Source organism: Polyodon spathula, chromosome 11 (genome assembly GCF_017654505.1).
Source record: "Polyodon spathula isolate WHYD16114869_AA chromosome 11, ASM1765450v1, whole genome shotgun sequence".
NCBI lineage: Eukaryota > Metazoa > Chordata > Actinopteri > Acipenseriformes > Polyodontidae > Polyodon > Polyodon spathula.
This window is the reverse complement of record NC_054544.1, coordinates 42,927,170-42,944,403: the sequence shown is the minus strand read 5'-3', so window position 1 is coordinate 42,944,403 and position 17,234 is coordinate 42,927,170. Positions and strand designations below refer to the sequence as shown.

The 17,234-nt window shown below is 39.3% G+C and overlaps 1 protein-coding gene across 4 annotated transcripts in view; it reads left to right on the top strand.

Annotated features, from left to right (window-relative positions):
* The window catches only part of LOC121323102 (histone deacetylase complex subunit SAP130-like), a 59,396-nt gene that overhangs the window by 39,823 nt on the left and 2,339 nt on the right, over positions 1 to 17,234 (top strand). For 3 of the 4 annotated variants that reach the window (XM_041263887.1, XM_041263883.1, XM_041263884.1), the window contains 12 exons: positions 532 to 625; positions 1,035 to 1,139; positions 2,386 to 2,527; positions 6,285 to 6,397; positions 6,496 to 6,768; positions 6,918 to 7,074; positions 10,856 to 10,960; positions 11,146 to 11,468; positions 13,082 to 13,321; positions 13,420 to 13,545; positions 14,096 to 14,199; positions 16,463 to 16,576. In XM_041263887.1, coding sequence (XP_041119821.1) covers positions 532 to 625; positions 1,035 to 1,139; positions 2,386 to 2,527; positions 6,285 to 6,397; positions 6,496 to 6,768; positions 6,918 to 7,074; positions 10,856 to 10,960; positions 11,146 to 11,468; positions 13,082 to 13,321; positions 13,420 to 13,545; positions 14,096 to 14,199; positions 16,463 to 16,576 — 1,896 coding nt within the window. The remainder of the gene's footprint in view (positions 1 to 531; positions 626 to 1,034; positions 1,140 to 2,385; positions 2,528 to 6,284; positions 6,398 to 6,495; positions 6,769 to 6,917; positions 7,075 to 10,855; positions 10,961 to 11,145; positions 11,469 to 13,081; positions 13,322 to 13,419; positions 13,546 to 14,095; positions 14,200 to 16,462; positions 16,577 to 17,234) is intronic. The other variant, XM_041263886.1, reaches the window with a different exon arrangement.

The following is a 17,234-nucleotide window of genomic DNA, read 5'->3' as shown; positions in this document are numbered from 1 at the left end:
AAATGCAGTCTCTCAGTGACATCATGATTTTCCCTTAAACCTGTCAGAAAGACACAAATCTCTTATCACTTGGTTAATTGTTCATTTGTCTTAACCCTAGCTTCAAAGCATCTGGTTCAGTCCAATTTCTCTTTGAAGTAGCTAGTTTTTATAACCCTCCATAAAATCGACTAATTTAAGAAAACCTGTTTTATTTCTAGTTTGTACTGTCTAAGAAGAAATTTAACCAGAATCTGGCTTAATCTTTAATCAAAAAGAGAGATGGTTTCCTTTGGATGACAGTTTTACCCCTCGGTGGGCGGGACAGAGTGCATCATCCCAGGAAGGGGCCTGTCGGCAGCTCTGGTATAGCGAGCTCGGTGATTACCTACCCAATGGACAGGCATACCCCATACGTAATGTCATTGGTGCTCGTCTTCTCTTTCAGGGAACCAGGGTTATGGTAAGTAACCTAATGTTTTGCTTTTAGGCAGTCTGAAATTAAATGACCCTGATCAACTTGTTTTAAATATATATATATTTTATTTCTAGAAGCCCTCAATTTTCAGCACAGTGACTCCAGTTGCTGCAGCTACAGTGGCACCAATTCTTGCAACCAACACTCTTCCATCACCTACAACCGCAGGTAGGTACAGGCAGTGATGCTTTATTTTAATGATTACAATAAGGCCTATAATACAAATAAATACATTAACTTTACATGGTGTGAAGGTGTACTATAGTCATTGTAAATCCATGAACACAACCCAATCTCGTTTCTTTAATCCTTGGTCTGTATTTGAACAATGTAAATCCAGAAATATTTGCAAGCCTTTTATTATGCGATTTTGGTGTATCAATAAAAATCACAAACATTTTTGGCACATAAATGCTGTATGTCTTTTTCTTTCTTTCAGACCCTGTGGTAATACCCCTGTGTGTTACATTAGCCTATGTGTATACACTAAACATGTTTTTATGTTTATTTATTTTTTGAAGAACATAAATATTGCCTATAACTAATAGGGTCCTCTGATCTGTTTGCTCTGTTCCAGGCTCCATGTCCCACACACAGTCTGCAACCAGTACCATTGTTACCATGACAATGCCCCCTCACTCCTCAAATGCAACAGCAGCCACAACCTCCACAATCCCAGTGGGTAAGTGCAATGCGAGTCAAGTTTAAAGTGATTTGTAGGCAACAAAATCATTCCATAAGCTATCATTTGCTATAAAGGTCTGTGCAGGTTTGAAAAAAAAAAAAGTCATTGCAAATGTGTATCTTCATTTTAAAACATGATATTCTGGTACGACATCAGGTTAAGTATAGATCTGTTTCCAAACCTTAATCTCAGGTGTTCATGCAGTTCCTGGGTCATTTTTACCTTGAGAGGGTAATTGTGCCCAACCATTCCCTGTCATTAACCAAACAGTACCCTCCCCAACTGATTAACTTGCTGTTCAGTGAGGAACTTGCTTTGATCCCAATGACACTGAGGTGAAGGAACAAGGGAGTGAAACGGTAACAAACTATTTGAAACACACAGAAAATTCCTTCAACCAAATGGTGCCAGTTATCTTTTAAACTAAAATACACGTTTAAATGTACAGATAAAGGAGGTGCTGTTAAAACAAAATATAGTTCCGATTTGAAAGTCATTAAAACAATAGTCTTGACAGTGCTTGTATGTGTGCTGTTAATGTAAAATAAGATATTTTTGGGCAATTAACTTAAGAGAACAATTGAAAGAAATAAAGCCATTTCTTTATAAATCAGTTTAGGTGAATTGGCTATAAACATTCTTAATTTTATACACAATAGATCTGTTCGGTTTACACCTAGAAGTCTGCAAAAATAAAACAAATTCTGCATAAACAAATCAACATTCTCATGATTTTATCATCAAACTAAAAACCAGCTACTGTTCAGCAAGTGCGTCTGACAGTACGGGCAGCAAGTCAGGAAACTTGACAATTGATCAAAAGTAGTAGTTTGAAGGTTTGACATTCATTCACACACTTGCACTGGTTATTTTTATATTAAGACTTCCCATTAAATTGCATAGATGACTGCAGCTGATGAAGATTACCTAGTGCTATTTTTTGTTAACTTGTGTCTTCCAGGGGCCAATACTAGTACATCTCAATAGAGCAAATACATAATCCTCTCTCAAATGCAATAAGCCTCCCCCCCCCAAAAAAATATAATTTGAATGGAAAGCAAAACTGTACAAAGTTACAGGCTAGTCCAACTAGCATTTCACTGCTAGATACCCAAATGGTGACATTTTATTTAAAAGCATGCTGTAGCTGTGGATTTCTTTCATTTTGTTATGTAACAATTAGATTTTTAAAGTTGAATCCTGCTTGATGTACAATGTCAATTGAATGAATTTCTCTTAACAGCTAAGGTGGTCCCTCAGCCCATTGCTCATACTTCTCCCCGGATCCAGCCTGATTACCAAGGTGAAAGAGGCAACCTCATTTCCATTTCAGGTCATAGGTCATCGCCAAACCCAATCGCAATGGAGGGCAGGAATGACAACAGGTAGGCTTTTCTTAAATCAATCAATTGACCAATCAACCGACCCACCCAAGTTGGTTGAGAACCAATTCTCATTTTCATTGACCTCCTGACCAAGAGGCTTGCAAAAATGCTACAGCTTTAAAAATTAGACAGATACATCAAGTAAGACAATATCCAACATTCCAGACAAATGTTAAAGTAAAGCGGATTGTAATGAGTCTACATTTTGGTTAGAGAGATCTACAGATACTAAAGTAGTTTTGAAAGGTATTCCGTCCGTCTGCAGCAGAGAATCCGAAAGACAAAACAGTCTGTTAATGTAGTTCAATTGAAAAGGTATGAAGTGGAGATACTTAGAAGAGATGGTTCTTCAGAGTGGTGAGGGTATGGAACAGGCTACCTAGCCTTTTAAGACCCAGCTTGAATAAATTCTGAGATTTGATCAGCTTTTAGGAACCGGACAAACTTAAGTGGAACGAATGGCATCATCATTTATAAATGTTCTTAATGTGTACCAAAAGCAGTTGGAACCTTGGGAACAATCAATTTAAAAAATGTGTTGGCTTTCAAATGTGAAATATCAGATCAAAAAGTAAAGGAGAAAACAGCTTATTAGAACTCCAATCTAAAAAACTCTGGTAGAGAGCACATAACATTCACGTTGCACACGTCAGCTGCACAAGTCCTATAGTTTGATGTGTTAACCCTTGGTGCCTAAGGAGACCTGTCCATATATGGGCATGAATATGACCACCTTGTGTTTCAGCACTTGTAGTTTGGCAACCTTAAATCAGAAATTAAAGCCCAGTATATCTACAGAAAGGCATTAAGTAGCTGTTTCCAATAATCTAATGTATTTTGTTGTGGAATGTATTGGATTTGTTTTCATATAAGTCACGCCTCCCAAAAAAATATTGAAAAATGTATAATGTTTTTAAAAACTACCAATTTCGACCTCTTTCCAGGTTTTATATAGAGAAAAATCTAGATCTGCGCAATTTTCCAAGGATTTCAAATCAGAAATGAAAAAAATACGATGCATGGTTTTTTTTTTTTTTTTTTTTTTTTTAATGAAAAACAACTTCTGAAATGGCAAATGCAGACCACTTTCCAAAAATTGAGACTGGAAACAGTATTACCCTGTTTGTGATAAAAGTATATTTGAACATAGAGGACACAAAAATAAAGAAATACCACTCAAGATGTTGTCGTAATTCCATTTTTTATTTTTTTATTAAACAAGAAGCTTGCAAAACTTGACACCCAAAATAAATAAATCACACACAAACAAAAAGCAAACTAATAATATACATAGCTAAATTAAATAATAATAATGACTAGCTAAATAATGACTCCATCCTTTTACACACACAGAAACAAAGTAAACTAATAATAATAATGACTACAGCTAAATAATGACTCTCCGTCCTTTTATATGCACAGAAACAAAGACATAGAAAAAGTAAAATAAGACCCAACAGCTATTTTAGCATCGGATGTATATTTGTTTTGCCTCCATCCATCTCCTGACGAGAAACAATTTCAAAAAAGGAAAACCATAAATATGTGTGATTTAAAAATAAATGATCAGACATTGGTATAGTAGTTAGTTTTGTGTAGTGTATCTATCTAAAGTTATCTACTAGCCCCTCCCCATACACACAAAGAAAAATAATAAAAAAAAAAATTCAAAAGCTTTTCTTAAAGCAGATATAAAGTTTAAGAATAAATAACAAGTACTTGCCTTTCAAATGAGTTGTAGATCAGCACTCCTGGACTTGTAGAACCGGAGAAGCAGATGTTTTAAATGGACGAGCGTCTATATGAATCTGCAGTGAACTCTTCTAAAATGGCAGCGTCTGTGACATGTCCTCGTAATATAATCTTATACGTCCCACCCATCCTAGTCCTAAACTGATTTATATGGAGACATAGCCCCTAGTCATGGCTATGACCCATGCAAAGAAAACAAAACAAGATTGATGATTGGACGGCCGAGCTATGACATGAAAGATCATCGATCATATATGATGACCTTTCATTTCAGTAGCAGAGGGTTAAATTGTGGTCTTTTTAATGTGTCCAGAATAAGTCCGTACAGTGGCTTGCGAAAGTATTGACCCTCTTGGCATTTTTCCTATTTTGTTGCCTTACAACCTGGAATTAAAATGGATTTTTATTTGGATTTCATATAATGGACATACACAAAATAGTCCAAATTGGTGAAGTGAAATGAAAAAAATAACTTGTTTAAAAAAATTCTAAAAAATAAATAACGGAAAAGTGGTGTGTGCATATGTATTAACCCACTTTGCTATTAAACCTCTAAATAAGATCTGGTGCAACTAATTACCTTCTAAAGTCACATAATTAGTTAAATAAAGTCCACCTGTGTACAATCTAAGTGTCACATGATCTGTCACATGATCTCAGTGTGTATATATATATATATACACCTGTTCTGAAAGGCCCCAGAGTCTGCAGCACCACCAAGCAAGTGGCACCATGAAGACCAAGGAGCTCTCCAAACAGGTCAGGGACAAAGTTGTGGAGAAGTACAGATCAGGGTTGGGTTATAAAAAAATATCCGAAACTTTGAACATCCCACGGAGCACCATTTAAAGCCATTATTAAAAAATGGAAAGAATATGGCACCACAACAAACCTGGCAAGAGAGGGCCGCCCACCAACACTCACGGACCAGGCAAGGAGGGCATTAATCAGAGAGGCAACAAAGATAACCCTGAAGGAGCTGCAAAGTTCCACAGCGGAGATTGGAGTATCTGTCCATAGGACCACTTTAAGCCGTACACTCCACAGAGCTGGGCTTTATGGAAGAGTGGCCAGAAAAAAGCCATTGCTTAAAGAAAAAAATAAGCAAACACGTTTGGTGTTTGCCAAAAGGCATGTGGGAGACTCCCCAAACGTATGGAAGAAGGTACTCTGGTCAGATGAGACTAAAATTGAGCTTTTTGGCCATCAAGGAAAACGCTATGTCTGGTGCAAACCCAACACCTCTCATCACCCAGAGAACACCATCCCCAAAGTGAAGCATGGTGGTGGCAGCATCATGCTGTGGGGATGTTTTTCATCAGCAGGGACTGGGAAACTGGTCAGAATTGAAGGAATGATGGATGGCACTAAATACAGGGAAATTCTTGAGGGAAACCTGTTTCAGTCTTCCAGAGATTTGAGACTGGGACGGAGGTTCACCTTCCAGCAGGACAATGACCCTAAGCATACTGCTAAAGCAACACTCGAGTGGTTTAAGGGAAAACATTTAAATGTCTTGGAATGGCCTAGTCAAAGCCCAGACCTCAATCCAATTGAGAATCTGTGGTATGACTTAAAGATTGCTGTACACCAGCAGAACCCATCCAACTTGAAGGAGCTGGAGCAGTTATGCCTTGAAAAATGGGCAAAAATCCCAGTGGCTAGATGTGCCAAGCTTATAGATACATACCCCAAGAGACTTGCAGCTGTAATTGCTGCAAAAGGTGGCTCTACAAAGTATTGACTTTGGGGGGGGGTGAATACTTATGCACGCTCAAGTTTTCTGTTTTTTTGTCTTATTTTTTATTGTGAAACAAACAAAAAATATTTTGAATTTTCAAAGTGGTAGGCATGTTGTGTAAATGAAATGATAAACCCCCAGAAAATCCATTTTAATTCCAGGTTGTAAGGCAACAAAATGGGAAAAATGCCAAGGGAGGGTCAATACTTTTGCAAGCCATTGTACCTGTCTTCAGGGTTTCAAACATTGTTCTCTGTTTTGCAGGCAGCCTGTGCCAGTGTCTGTGCCAGTGCAGTTCCAGTACTTCCAGTACAGTCCACTGGCTCACACCTACACACCCATCACCAGCTCTGTCTCCACCATCCGCCAGTTTCCAGGTAAGGAGACCACCACCTCTTTGCAGTGTAGGTGGGAAGAGCATGTATAAATGTGTAATCAAAACTGCAACACTGTTTAATCTCTTTTCTTTGGTCAGTTTCCGCTCAAGCTCCCAGTTCAGCCATCCCTGCTCAGGCTGGTGTAGGGGTCCACCTGAACCCCGTTCAGCTAATGACAGTTGAAGCTTCCCACCGCTTGGGGCTCCAGGCTGCACCAATCGGCACACAAGGAATCCAGACTGCAACGTTGGGTACACAGGGAATTCAGCCAGCTCCAATAGGAACACAGGGGCTCCATCCTGCAGCACCAATCGGCACCCAGGGAATCCAGACCACACCAATCGGCGCACAGCAGACTGAGGCCAAGTCAGGTAACCTACTAGAACTTGTATTGCAAAGAAGCCATCTGGGTAATGCAAGAGGTTTGCATGTTATCTGCAAGTATAGATGCCTAATCTTGTAGGCTTCTTGAGGACCAGAGTTACCAGTATATGTTCAACATTCTTTTTTTTCTCCACAGTGGTTTTGGCAGATGGTTCCACTCTTGTTGCCAACCCCATAAGCAACACGTTCAGTGCCACTCCAGCAGGCGCCACCACAGTGGTGCAGACTAATGTGCCAACACTGGTCTCCTCCCCGCGCCCCAGCATTCTCCGCAAGAAACCACACAATGAGGGGTAAGCAGTCCCCTCCATATATCAGCTGCAAGGATTCTAAAGCTTCAATAGTGTCAGTGTGGGTTCAGATCTGTCTCAGATTTGAAATGATACGTGTGATCGGCATGAAGACTTTAAGTTTACATTAGAATTTGTAAAAAATGGGGAATGGTATCTCACCTGAGGCCCGAGGACCAAGATCTTGCAGAGTAGAAATGCGCCTGCAAGCCTTAAATCAAGTGTAGGGAAATTGTAATTCTGTGTGCTCTAACACTTGAGGTTGAATACTTGGAAGCCATTAAAGGTCATGTCATATTAGAGGTTGCTCATTCACAATGTTAATTTGCAGCTGTTAGCCATATATAGGTAATTTTATCACTGTTGTAAGTGAAATGTGTGTAACATTAGTTTTCAGTGTTTAATGAATGTGTACACCTGCTTTCTGCAATATCAATATGGAGAATAATCCAAGGATACAGTAAGATGCAATACTCATTGTGGTTCTGAAGTCAAGACAGTACTGTAAATGGAAAAAGGCAGTATTTTTAAGTTACCATTGATATCGTAGTTATAGCAAGGGAGTGCGAGGGCCATTTACACTGAGGCGACAATTCTACAAGTCAGCAGGGGCTGCGCATTAGTGGCAGCCTGGTATATATAATGTTTTAGTTTTTTTAAAGCTTGCAGTTTAATGTACTATAGGAGGTAATAACCAGGCTACTGTAAAGAATGCTGTAATCAAGTCCCCTGCACCTCTGCAAGTATTCTGTGCACGGTAGCCTATAGGGTATATGAAATACATGCCTATTTGCTTTCTGAAGGTGTGGAAACAATAATATAATGTTTGTTCAGTACTGTGCAGGTAATAATCAGGGTACTTTAAAGAATGCCGTTATCAAATAGTGCTGGAAACTAAGAGAGGAACGGTAGTTCCTCACGCCAAGTTTGAAGCGGAGCACGAGAACTGCCAGCGACTATCTGTACTTTCTCCCGATGTATTTTATTTTTTGCAGACTGCAGGCACTTTTATCCACGCATATGTATATTACAGGACATCCGAGTTTAATGACACACACACACACACATTGTTAATATATATATATATATATATATATATATATATATATATATATATATATATATATATAAATATATATATATATATTATTATCTATATATATTATTAGTCATCCTACGAGCCTCCATGCTCCATCCTACATGTTCTCGACAAATGGACGAGTGCACATGTGGCGCCAGCCTAAAGAACTCTGCAGCCCTGAGTGCTTGGTTCAAACAGTGAAGGGTTCCGGTGGTTCCGTAATGTTGTGGGGCACATTTTCCTGGCATGGTTTGGGTGCACTCCTTCCCTTAGAAGGCAAGGTCAATGCTAATCGCTACTTAATGGTACTGAGTGATCTACACAAAGCTGGCCTGTATGGACGGGAGGCAAGAAAGAAGCCATTACTCAAAAAGTCTCATCTTAAAGCACATATGGAGTTTATGAAAAAGCATGTAGATGATACTACAGAAATGTGGAAAAAGGTTTTGTGGTCAGACGAGACAAAAAATTGAACTTTTCGGTCTAAATTCCAAGTCCCACCAACATTTTAAAAACTGTATACATTATTTGCAATTCAACATGTATCATTTTAGATAAATTAATTTTATTTTATCTTTATTTATTTTTCAATATTGTCTAAACAATGACATTTACTCCTTTATGAAATGAAAATAATCAGCAGTTCTTGTTCAATTGTATATTCGTGAAGATTTTTGTACGTAAAGGTCGTCATGCTTTTATATATTTTGCTTTTTTGCAGGACTTGTCTTCAGTTTGTCTTGTCTGTCTTGCATGCATTGTAAGGGGAACGGGACGGGTCACGCCATTGGTGAATGGGGAGAATGTGTTGTTTATGGGGGTTGCAGAGCATTTGAGAATTCTCCTTGTCTTTGATTTTTAGAATCTTTGATTTTTAGATTTTTTAGTTGCTTAAACAATTTTCACTGTCTTATTCTACTTAGTTCCCAGTATTTGAATAATGCTGAAGACAACAAACACATCCATGTGATGTAAACAATCCAAGGTGCAGTCACGTGACCCTAGCAGGCTACATACTGTCGGTATTTTGCAACCACAGAGTATTCTTATACCTTCAGTCACAGGAAGTAGAAAGATATCATTTATGATTTGCCAGATACTTAATTTGTGACCTCTACTGTGCACCACCAGTGAGCAAGCACACTTTGAAATGATTTGACCAAGTTTCTTTTTTTCCTTTTTAAGAAAACATACATACTGGTACATGTCAAGAAAAAATACATTTCCAATAGTTTGTTACAAAATACAGTACTAATATGAGTTATACACAGTATTTCTATGTTCGTATGTAAATGTGCAACATCTTTTGTTACTCATAAAGTAAAACAATGTATATGACATATTTGGTATAAGAGTATCATAACTTTTGTATGGGGATAAAAAAAAATTGTTCTACGAAGCGTCAGTAACTAGTATCTGTATTTCCTGTAAAATGAGTGACAGCTAAACGGTTAAGCTAAGCCAAGGAGACTTCTGTTCTCTTTTCAAGTTGCCTAAGATTACAGGTAGATGGATGCTGTTTGCAGTTGTACTTTTTAAATATGTTATAAATGATGTTCTGTGAATTTCATTAATTCAGTTAAATAATACATGTAGCATAATGCATTCTGTTAACGGTAAAGCCATATTTTATGTAAGGCCTGGGAATCACCAACTCGCTTAATTGTTAAACTGTATTACAGTATACTGAAGTTTTGATAGGCTGACCTGAGAAATGTCTGGGTTTGGTCTGTGGGAAAAAATGGCAGCCCTACCCAGAGTACAAACTTAGCTTGGATTTTCAGGCACAATAAATGTGGATCAAATGCATGAAAAACACAAGCCAAGTTAGTAGAAACAGTTTGGGCAACCTTGGCCCCCATCGGTTTTACAGTTGTGCCTATTTGCTTGGTGCTGTCCAAGGTTGCCCCAATGGTTTCTTGAAACTTGGCTTATGTTTTTTGATATCTCCAAATGGCTGGGCACTTGATAACTTGCTGTTTTTTTAAATTTCCAAAGTTTGTTTCAGATGTATTGTATGCTATATGGACTTGGCTAAACAAATGCATATTTAGGTATAAATTGGTCATTTGAGAAGCAATACACTGTTTATACATCTCCCTCAGCTCTCCCGCAACTCATACACTCATCCTGCAAAAAAATACACTGAACACATAAGGAAATTATTGTAGATGGGGCCATTTGGAAAGGATGTTGAGCGACACACACATTTCAAATCTACCACCTGTATTTTCCCTACAATCTAATCTGCCAGTAAGCAGGAGCTGTGGCAATGGTTTGTGAAAAACCTAGATATTTGTAACCCTTGGAAGATGGAAAGGGGTGCAAATGCACCCCAAAAGGATGTTTTTGGTATTAAAGTAAAGGCAAGCGATTTAAATTGAATCACGTAAGAATATCCCGCAGTCTTCAAAGAGCTATGAAATATGTTCATTTGTAAACACGCTGGGGGTGCATTTTCATTCTGTGCTGCTGACGAAGGGTTAAGAGTTGTACATCTTCAAGGATAGAGGTAGCAAGACAGCAGAATAGAAATGCCCACACTTGTAGGTGCTGAGAATATTTTGTGATCTCAGTATCTTGACTCGACAAAATCTGGGATGAATTTGCGGAGGTTAAACTCAACCATTATACTGTAAAAACTTAGTGAAATAGAAAGTGGTTGATATGTTGATGCTGTAACACTTTGTTGTTGTTCTCTAGGTCTGCGGTGCGTAAAAGCCTGATCCCGGTGCAGGCAGCTGAAACAACCAGCCCACGGATAGACAGCACTATGAGGAGCGCGTCTGGGTCACCGCGACTGGCAGGGTAAGGGATTAGGAGCTGGGGGTTAGTGCTTTTCCTGTTGTCTTTATGTAAAGCTTCAAAAAGATAACCTGGTGTCAAGTTATGGTATTGTAGAAAAGTCATATGCCACAAAGCTGCAGATTTATTTTGATGGTTCATGGGGTTCTGAAGTGTTTGATTTAATTTCTTTGAATTTTTATTTGCAGAGCAAAACCAAAACCAGAGATACAAGTAGAGGCTTTGTCCAATCAGAGCAGCGAGCAGCAGGCATTCCCAGCCCCATCCCAGCACCCCTCACAAACTATTTCAGCCATCTTGACGGCGGCTGCTCCTCCTCCTCCTTCCCAGCCAACAGCAGCTCAGTCAGCACTTCCAGCAGCCATGGCTGTGATGCCGCCCATCCCTGCCTCAATGGCCAATGTAGTGGCCCCTCCCACCCAACCAGCAGCGAGTAGCACAGCAGTCTCAGCCGTCAGCTCTGCCTTCCCGGAGATCAAAATCAAACAGGAGGTGGAGCCTATGGAGACAGGTACATTTGGCACATGTTTTTTTTTTTAATTGTCTGTTCAGTTTGACTATGGTATGGATGTGGAATTTGTTTCTCTTAAATTACATACACAGTGCTGCCTCAGATTTAATGCTCCTAAAGCATGTCCCCAATTCCCTATACTAGTGATTCATGCAATATTTCTACAGTAAATACAGTACCAGTATTCAAACTGTAAACCACTTCAGTCTAACTTCCATTTCTGTGTCTCCCTTTTGATAGAGTATCTGAAAAGAATTTGAACTGAAGAAAAGCGGCACTGGCACTTTTATAAGAGACATCTTCAGCGTTTGTTTTATAACTAAATAAATATTGGGCCTATGACGTGGTTATCTTTCCTAATGTATTTACTTTTTTGCTGCAAGAGGAGCTGCAGCTTCAGCCCCGCTCCGGCAATGGAACCTAGGGCGAGCCCATTCTTCCTTCCCCCTCGTTCGACACGCGCTCCCTCTCGCACTTGGTTTGCTTGTCTGTCGCTTCAAACTGAATTCCCGACCGCTATTTAGCAAGGCTATTTATAGCTTAAAAACTGTCAGTTTTAAAATGATCCACGAGTGCGAATGTTACCTTTTTAAAAATAATAAATAAAAATGAATTTGCATTGATTACACTGTGCTTTTATGCATGGTTGATTCACTGTTACATTTGCTTCTCTATATTAGCGAGGGATTTATTTTGTATTTGTCAGATGTGTGTGGTGTGTCCCGCGGCGCCCCTCTCCCCCATGTAGAACGCTCTTCAGTTACAACACTCATGTTAGAGCTCTTCAGTTACAACACTCATAGTGACTACAATATCATTATATATATATATATATATATATATATATATATATATATATATATATATATATATATATAGAATATATAGTATAGATATATATATATATATATATATATATATATATATATATATATATATATATATATATATATATATATATATATATATATGTATGTATATATATATATATATATATATATATATATATAAATAAAAAAATCACCTGCATTTGACTTTTGGTCCAGAATTTTGTTCAATATTTTGAACATTTTGACTAGTTAACACCCTCAGCAACAAAGCAACATGCCCGCTTCTGAGGAAGTTCTAAAGTGTCTGTACTGCAGATGGACTTAATTTAGGGATGATTACATTTGTATAAAATACTTTTAACTTTGCTTGGAAAAATAGACAGCTGTGGCCCGTAAGGCCTTAACCATTTAATGAAGCACAAAGAAAAAAAATGCCCTGGATGTCATTTATTTAATGAATCCTTTACTTTTTTACATAAATAAATAAATAACATTACATTTCATCTCCATTGCCCCTGTCAGTATTACATTGTATGTCACTGCCCCTCTCGGTATTACATTTTATATCCTCTCTGTAAACCAGCAAAATGTCTAATCCCAGGTTACTTTGTACTTTGTACTTTCACAAAGTGAACTGCAGCACACAACATGGCAATCCAACCTGCTTTTAAGGGGGAAACTCCACAAAAAGCCCAGTTTCACAAGGACTGTTGAGTGGCAGAACTGTCTGCAAAGGGTTACTTTTTTGCTGTGGATTCCAATTGTTTTGTTTTATTCATGAAGTGCCCACGCTGCCTCCCACAGTGCCCCCTGCCCTCGCCCCATTTGGCAGCTCTCTGGGGCTCCCTTCAGGGGACATACCCCCTGGCGCCTCCCCCAGGAAAAAACCTCGCAAGCAGCAGCATGTCATCACAGAGGAGAGCGAGATGGTGGAGACCAACAGCACAGATGAGGAGAAATCCAGTGCCAGGCCCCTTGCCGGCAAGGCTGAGAAACGCAAGTTACCGCCAAAGGAGTACATAGGTAACTTGGCCTGCCCCCCCCCCCCCCCAATGAACATTAAATATTTAAACAAGACAAAGGCAAAGTTGCATGACTGTTTGTGGTTTGATTCTTTTCAGATGAGGAGGGCGTACGTTATGTGCCAGTTCGCCCCCGGCCACCGGTTACCTTGCTTCGGCACTACCGCAATCCGTGGAAGGCTGCCTATCACCACTTCCAGAGATACAGTGACATTAGGGTGAAAGGTCAGTCTGCTGCATGTTTTAAGAATCTGTTAACATTTTCTCCACATCAATAGTTATTTAGCATTTACCAAGATTTTGAAACCAATGGTAGAACTATGGGTGGATATTCTAGAGCCACGTTGTACATGCATGAAGTATCACAGTAATAACTAATGTTATCTTGTTCAGGTTTATCATGTATATCTGACTGGGTATCCCCACCCCTGGGTATATTTTTTGTTTGTTTTGTATCATTTGGGTTATGTATCATGTGGGAGTTAATGTGTGTTGCTATGTGAGCATGGGGATGTGGGTTTGTGTATGTGGAAGAGCGGTGACAGGGAGGTAGTTAGTCCTCCCTGTAAACACGTGGGAATGTGGCTGGAGTCGTGAATTGAATACATGATGAAGATCGAAGAAATTGCAGTTTCTATTAGTTTTGTTCCTAGTAAAATACACATGCGCTGCATATTTTTTGCTTTGCTAGTACATTAACATGTAGGGTACCTGTTTGAAATGCTCCTAAATGCGATGCTAGTCAGTCCTGCCTCAATCCAGCACTGTTTTGCAGAAGAGAAGAAGAGCACCATGCAGGAGATTGCCAATCAGAAGGGTGTGGTGTGCAGAGTGCAGGGCTGGAAGATCCACCTGTGTGCAGCACAGCTTCTACAGCTGGTGAGTAAAGGGACAGGGTTTGGGGTACTAGAGGTTTAGCAGAATGGGGTAGTGCTTCTGTTTTTATACTACAAACAAATACTTTTATACATCTAATCAGGAGTCGTAATTCTATCATGTCAAGCCCTTATTCTAATTGTGCCCTGCGTGAGATGAAATGTGTCAATCTGTATGGCGCATTTAGTTTTGCAGAGAGTGCCTATAGAAAGTCTACACCCCCTTTGAAAATGTTCACCCTTTTGTTGCCTTATAGCCTGGAATTAAAATTAGTTTTTTTTTTATTTGTTGTTTTTTTTTTTTCATTTATCTACACATCTTACCCCACAACTTCCAAGTGAAAAAAATATTCTAGAAATTTGTAGAAAATTAATTACTGAAATAGCTTGGTTGGATAAGTATCCACCCCCCTTGTAAGCAATCCTAAATTAGCTCAAGTGTAACCAGTCGCCATCAAAATAACACACCAAGTTAAGTGGCCTCCAGCTGTGCTAAATTGTAGTGATTCACATGATTTCGGGATAAATACAGCTGTTCCCGTAGGTTCCCTCTGCTTGGGTAGTGCATTTCAAAGCAAAGACTCAACCATGAACACCAATGCGCTTTCAAAAGAACTCCGGGACAAAGTTGTTGAAAGGCCTTGAATATCCCTTGGAGCACGATCAGGACGATTTATTAAGATGTGCAAGTGGTATGGTACCACCAAGACCCTGCCTAGATCAGGCCGTCCCTCCAAACTGGATGACTGAGGAAGGAGGCTGATCAGAGAGGCTACCAAGAGGCCAATGGCGACTTTGCTAGAGCTACAGGCTTTTATGGCCAAGACTTGTCAAAGTGTGCATGTGATAGCAATATCCCAAGCACTCCACAAATCTAGCCTGTATGGTAGGTGGCAAGAAGGAAGCCATTACTCAAGACAGCCCACCTTGAATCCCGTTTTGAAGTATGCAAAAATAAAACACTCTGGAGTAGCCATGTGGCAAAGTTTTGTGGTCTGACGAAACTAAAATGGAACTTTTTGGCCTAAATGCAAAGCGTTATGTTTGGCGCAAACTGAGCACAGTGCATAGACCAAAGAACACCATCCCTACTGTGTAGCATGGTGGTGGCAGCATCATGTTATGGCGATGTTTGTCATCGGCAGGGGCTAGGCTGGGGCACTTGTCAGGATAGAAGGGAAAATGAATGGAGCAAAGTACAGAGTCATTGAGGAAAACCTGCAGCTCTCTGCAAGAAAGCTGAAACTGGGACGGAAGTACACCTTTCAGTATGACAACGACCCAAAGCACACAGCCAAAGCTACACTGGAGTGGCTAAGGAACAAAAAGGTAAATGTCCTTGAGTGGCCCAGTCAGAGCCCTGACCTAAATCCAATCGAAAATTTGTGGCATGACTTGAAGGTTGCTTTCCATCAGCGCTTCCGAAGGAACTTGACAGAGCTTTGTAAAGAATGGTCAAACATTGCCAAATCTAGGTGTGCGAAGTTGGTAGAGACCTAGCCCAACTGACTCATAGCTGTGATTGCTGCCAAAGGTGCTTCCACCCAAGTATTATGATCTTTCAGTTTTGTATTTAATTTTTTTTTTTCTCAATAAAAACTTTTTTCCCCTTAACAGTGTGGACTATGGTGTGTAGAGAAATGGAAAATGTTTCCATATCTGGAGAAGTGCTTATTTTAAATGTGATTAACATTTTATTGCCAATTCCTATTCTACACTATTCTTTACATACTGTTGCAATATCATCAACTTTAAGCATACTATTATCTAATTTAATTTATAGCAGTGGTGAGGGGTGCATTTTACTGACATATTTTGAACTTTAAGTGACATTTTATAGGTGATATGTTGTCTTTTATGTGTGATACAAGGTGTTGCCAACATTGCAGATTCCTCAAGTTTCCTTTTGAATTTTTTTTAAAAACATTGTGAATAGTAAGTTTGTTCATTATAATTCACAGAAAGTAGCATGCTATATTGTGGGAAGATACGGTGCTGTCAGTCTACCATCCTAGTTTGCTACAGTGCAATTTGCTAGAGTTAGGTGAAAGCTGTTATTTATTGATACGACTTGAAGACAACATTTTTACAGAGATATCAACAATGTTTGTATTTTCAAATAAGTTTGTTTTTATACAGCGATATTAATCATCCATCAAAGAACTGTACATTGAATACACACACTGAATGCCACTGCGAGTAGTAGGTTGAAGCGTTTAAAGTAAGTAATAAATGCATGATGCCCTTGTGTGCTGCGCTGTCCCCAGACGAACCTGGAGCATGACGTGTACAGCCGGCTGAGCACGCTGCAGGAAGGGCTCATTCCCAAGAAAAAGGCAGGAGCTGACGATGACCTGCACCGGATCAATGAGTTAATTCAGGTGACTGAGCCCAGCACTTCAGAACACTATACAGTTGTGATGGAACTTGCTAAGGACCTTTAGCACAGGGTATTGAGAGTGTGGTAATCTGGAGATTCAGTCTATCACATTTACTTCTTGTCAGACACTTTTCAGACAATTTATTGTTTTTTGTTGAGAGGGAGTTAGATGCCTAAATACAATTCTATTATAATTTGTGAAAATTGACTAGCTACCTTTGTGTTTTAAAAGCGAACGAGTTTGGCCGGACTCAGCTGAGACAACCCCTGGATTAATTGAGTTTCTTCTTTCATGTGTTTTTTGTTAACTTGGTGTAATCCAAAGCTGTTCATTCTATTGCTCAAATGTTTGCATGCCAGTTGAAGCAGCAGGGTTATAGTAGTAATACTAGTTCAGTCTGAAGCAGTGGAGTTCAAAGAACACTACAGGTAGATTCCCGAGTCCAGCCAGAAGCTGAGGGTAGTCCAGGTATAGAACAATTTTAAAATTCCTAACAGGATATACAAATATTAAAAAGTTAAAGTTAAAAAATAAAGGGGTACTATAATCAAATAGTAATCATGTACTACCAGCGAGTTGAGGGTGGCTGTTGTGGATCGAAGGACTTGACGTGCACGTTACTTTTTTACTCGGCTCTTCTGTATTTCCGTGTGTCCGT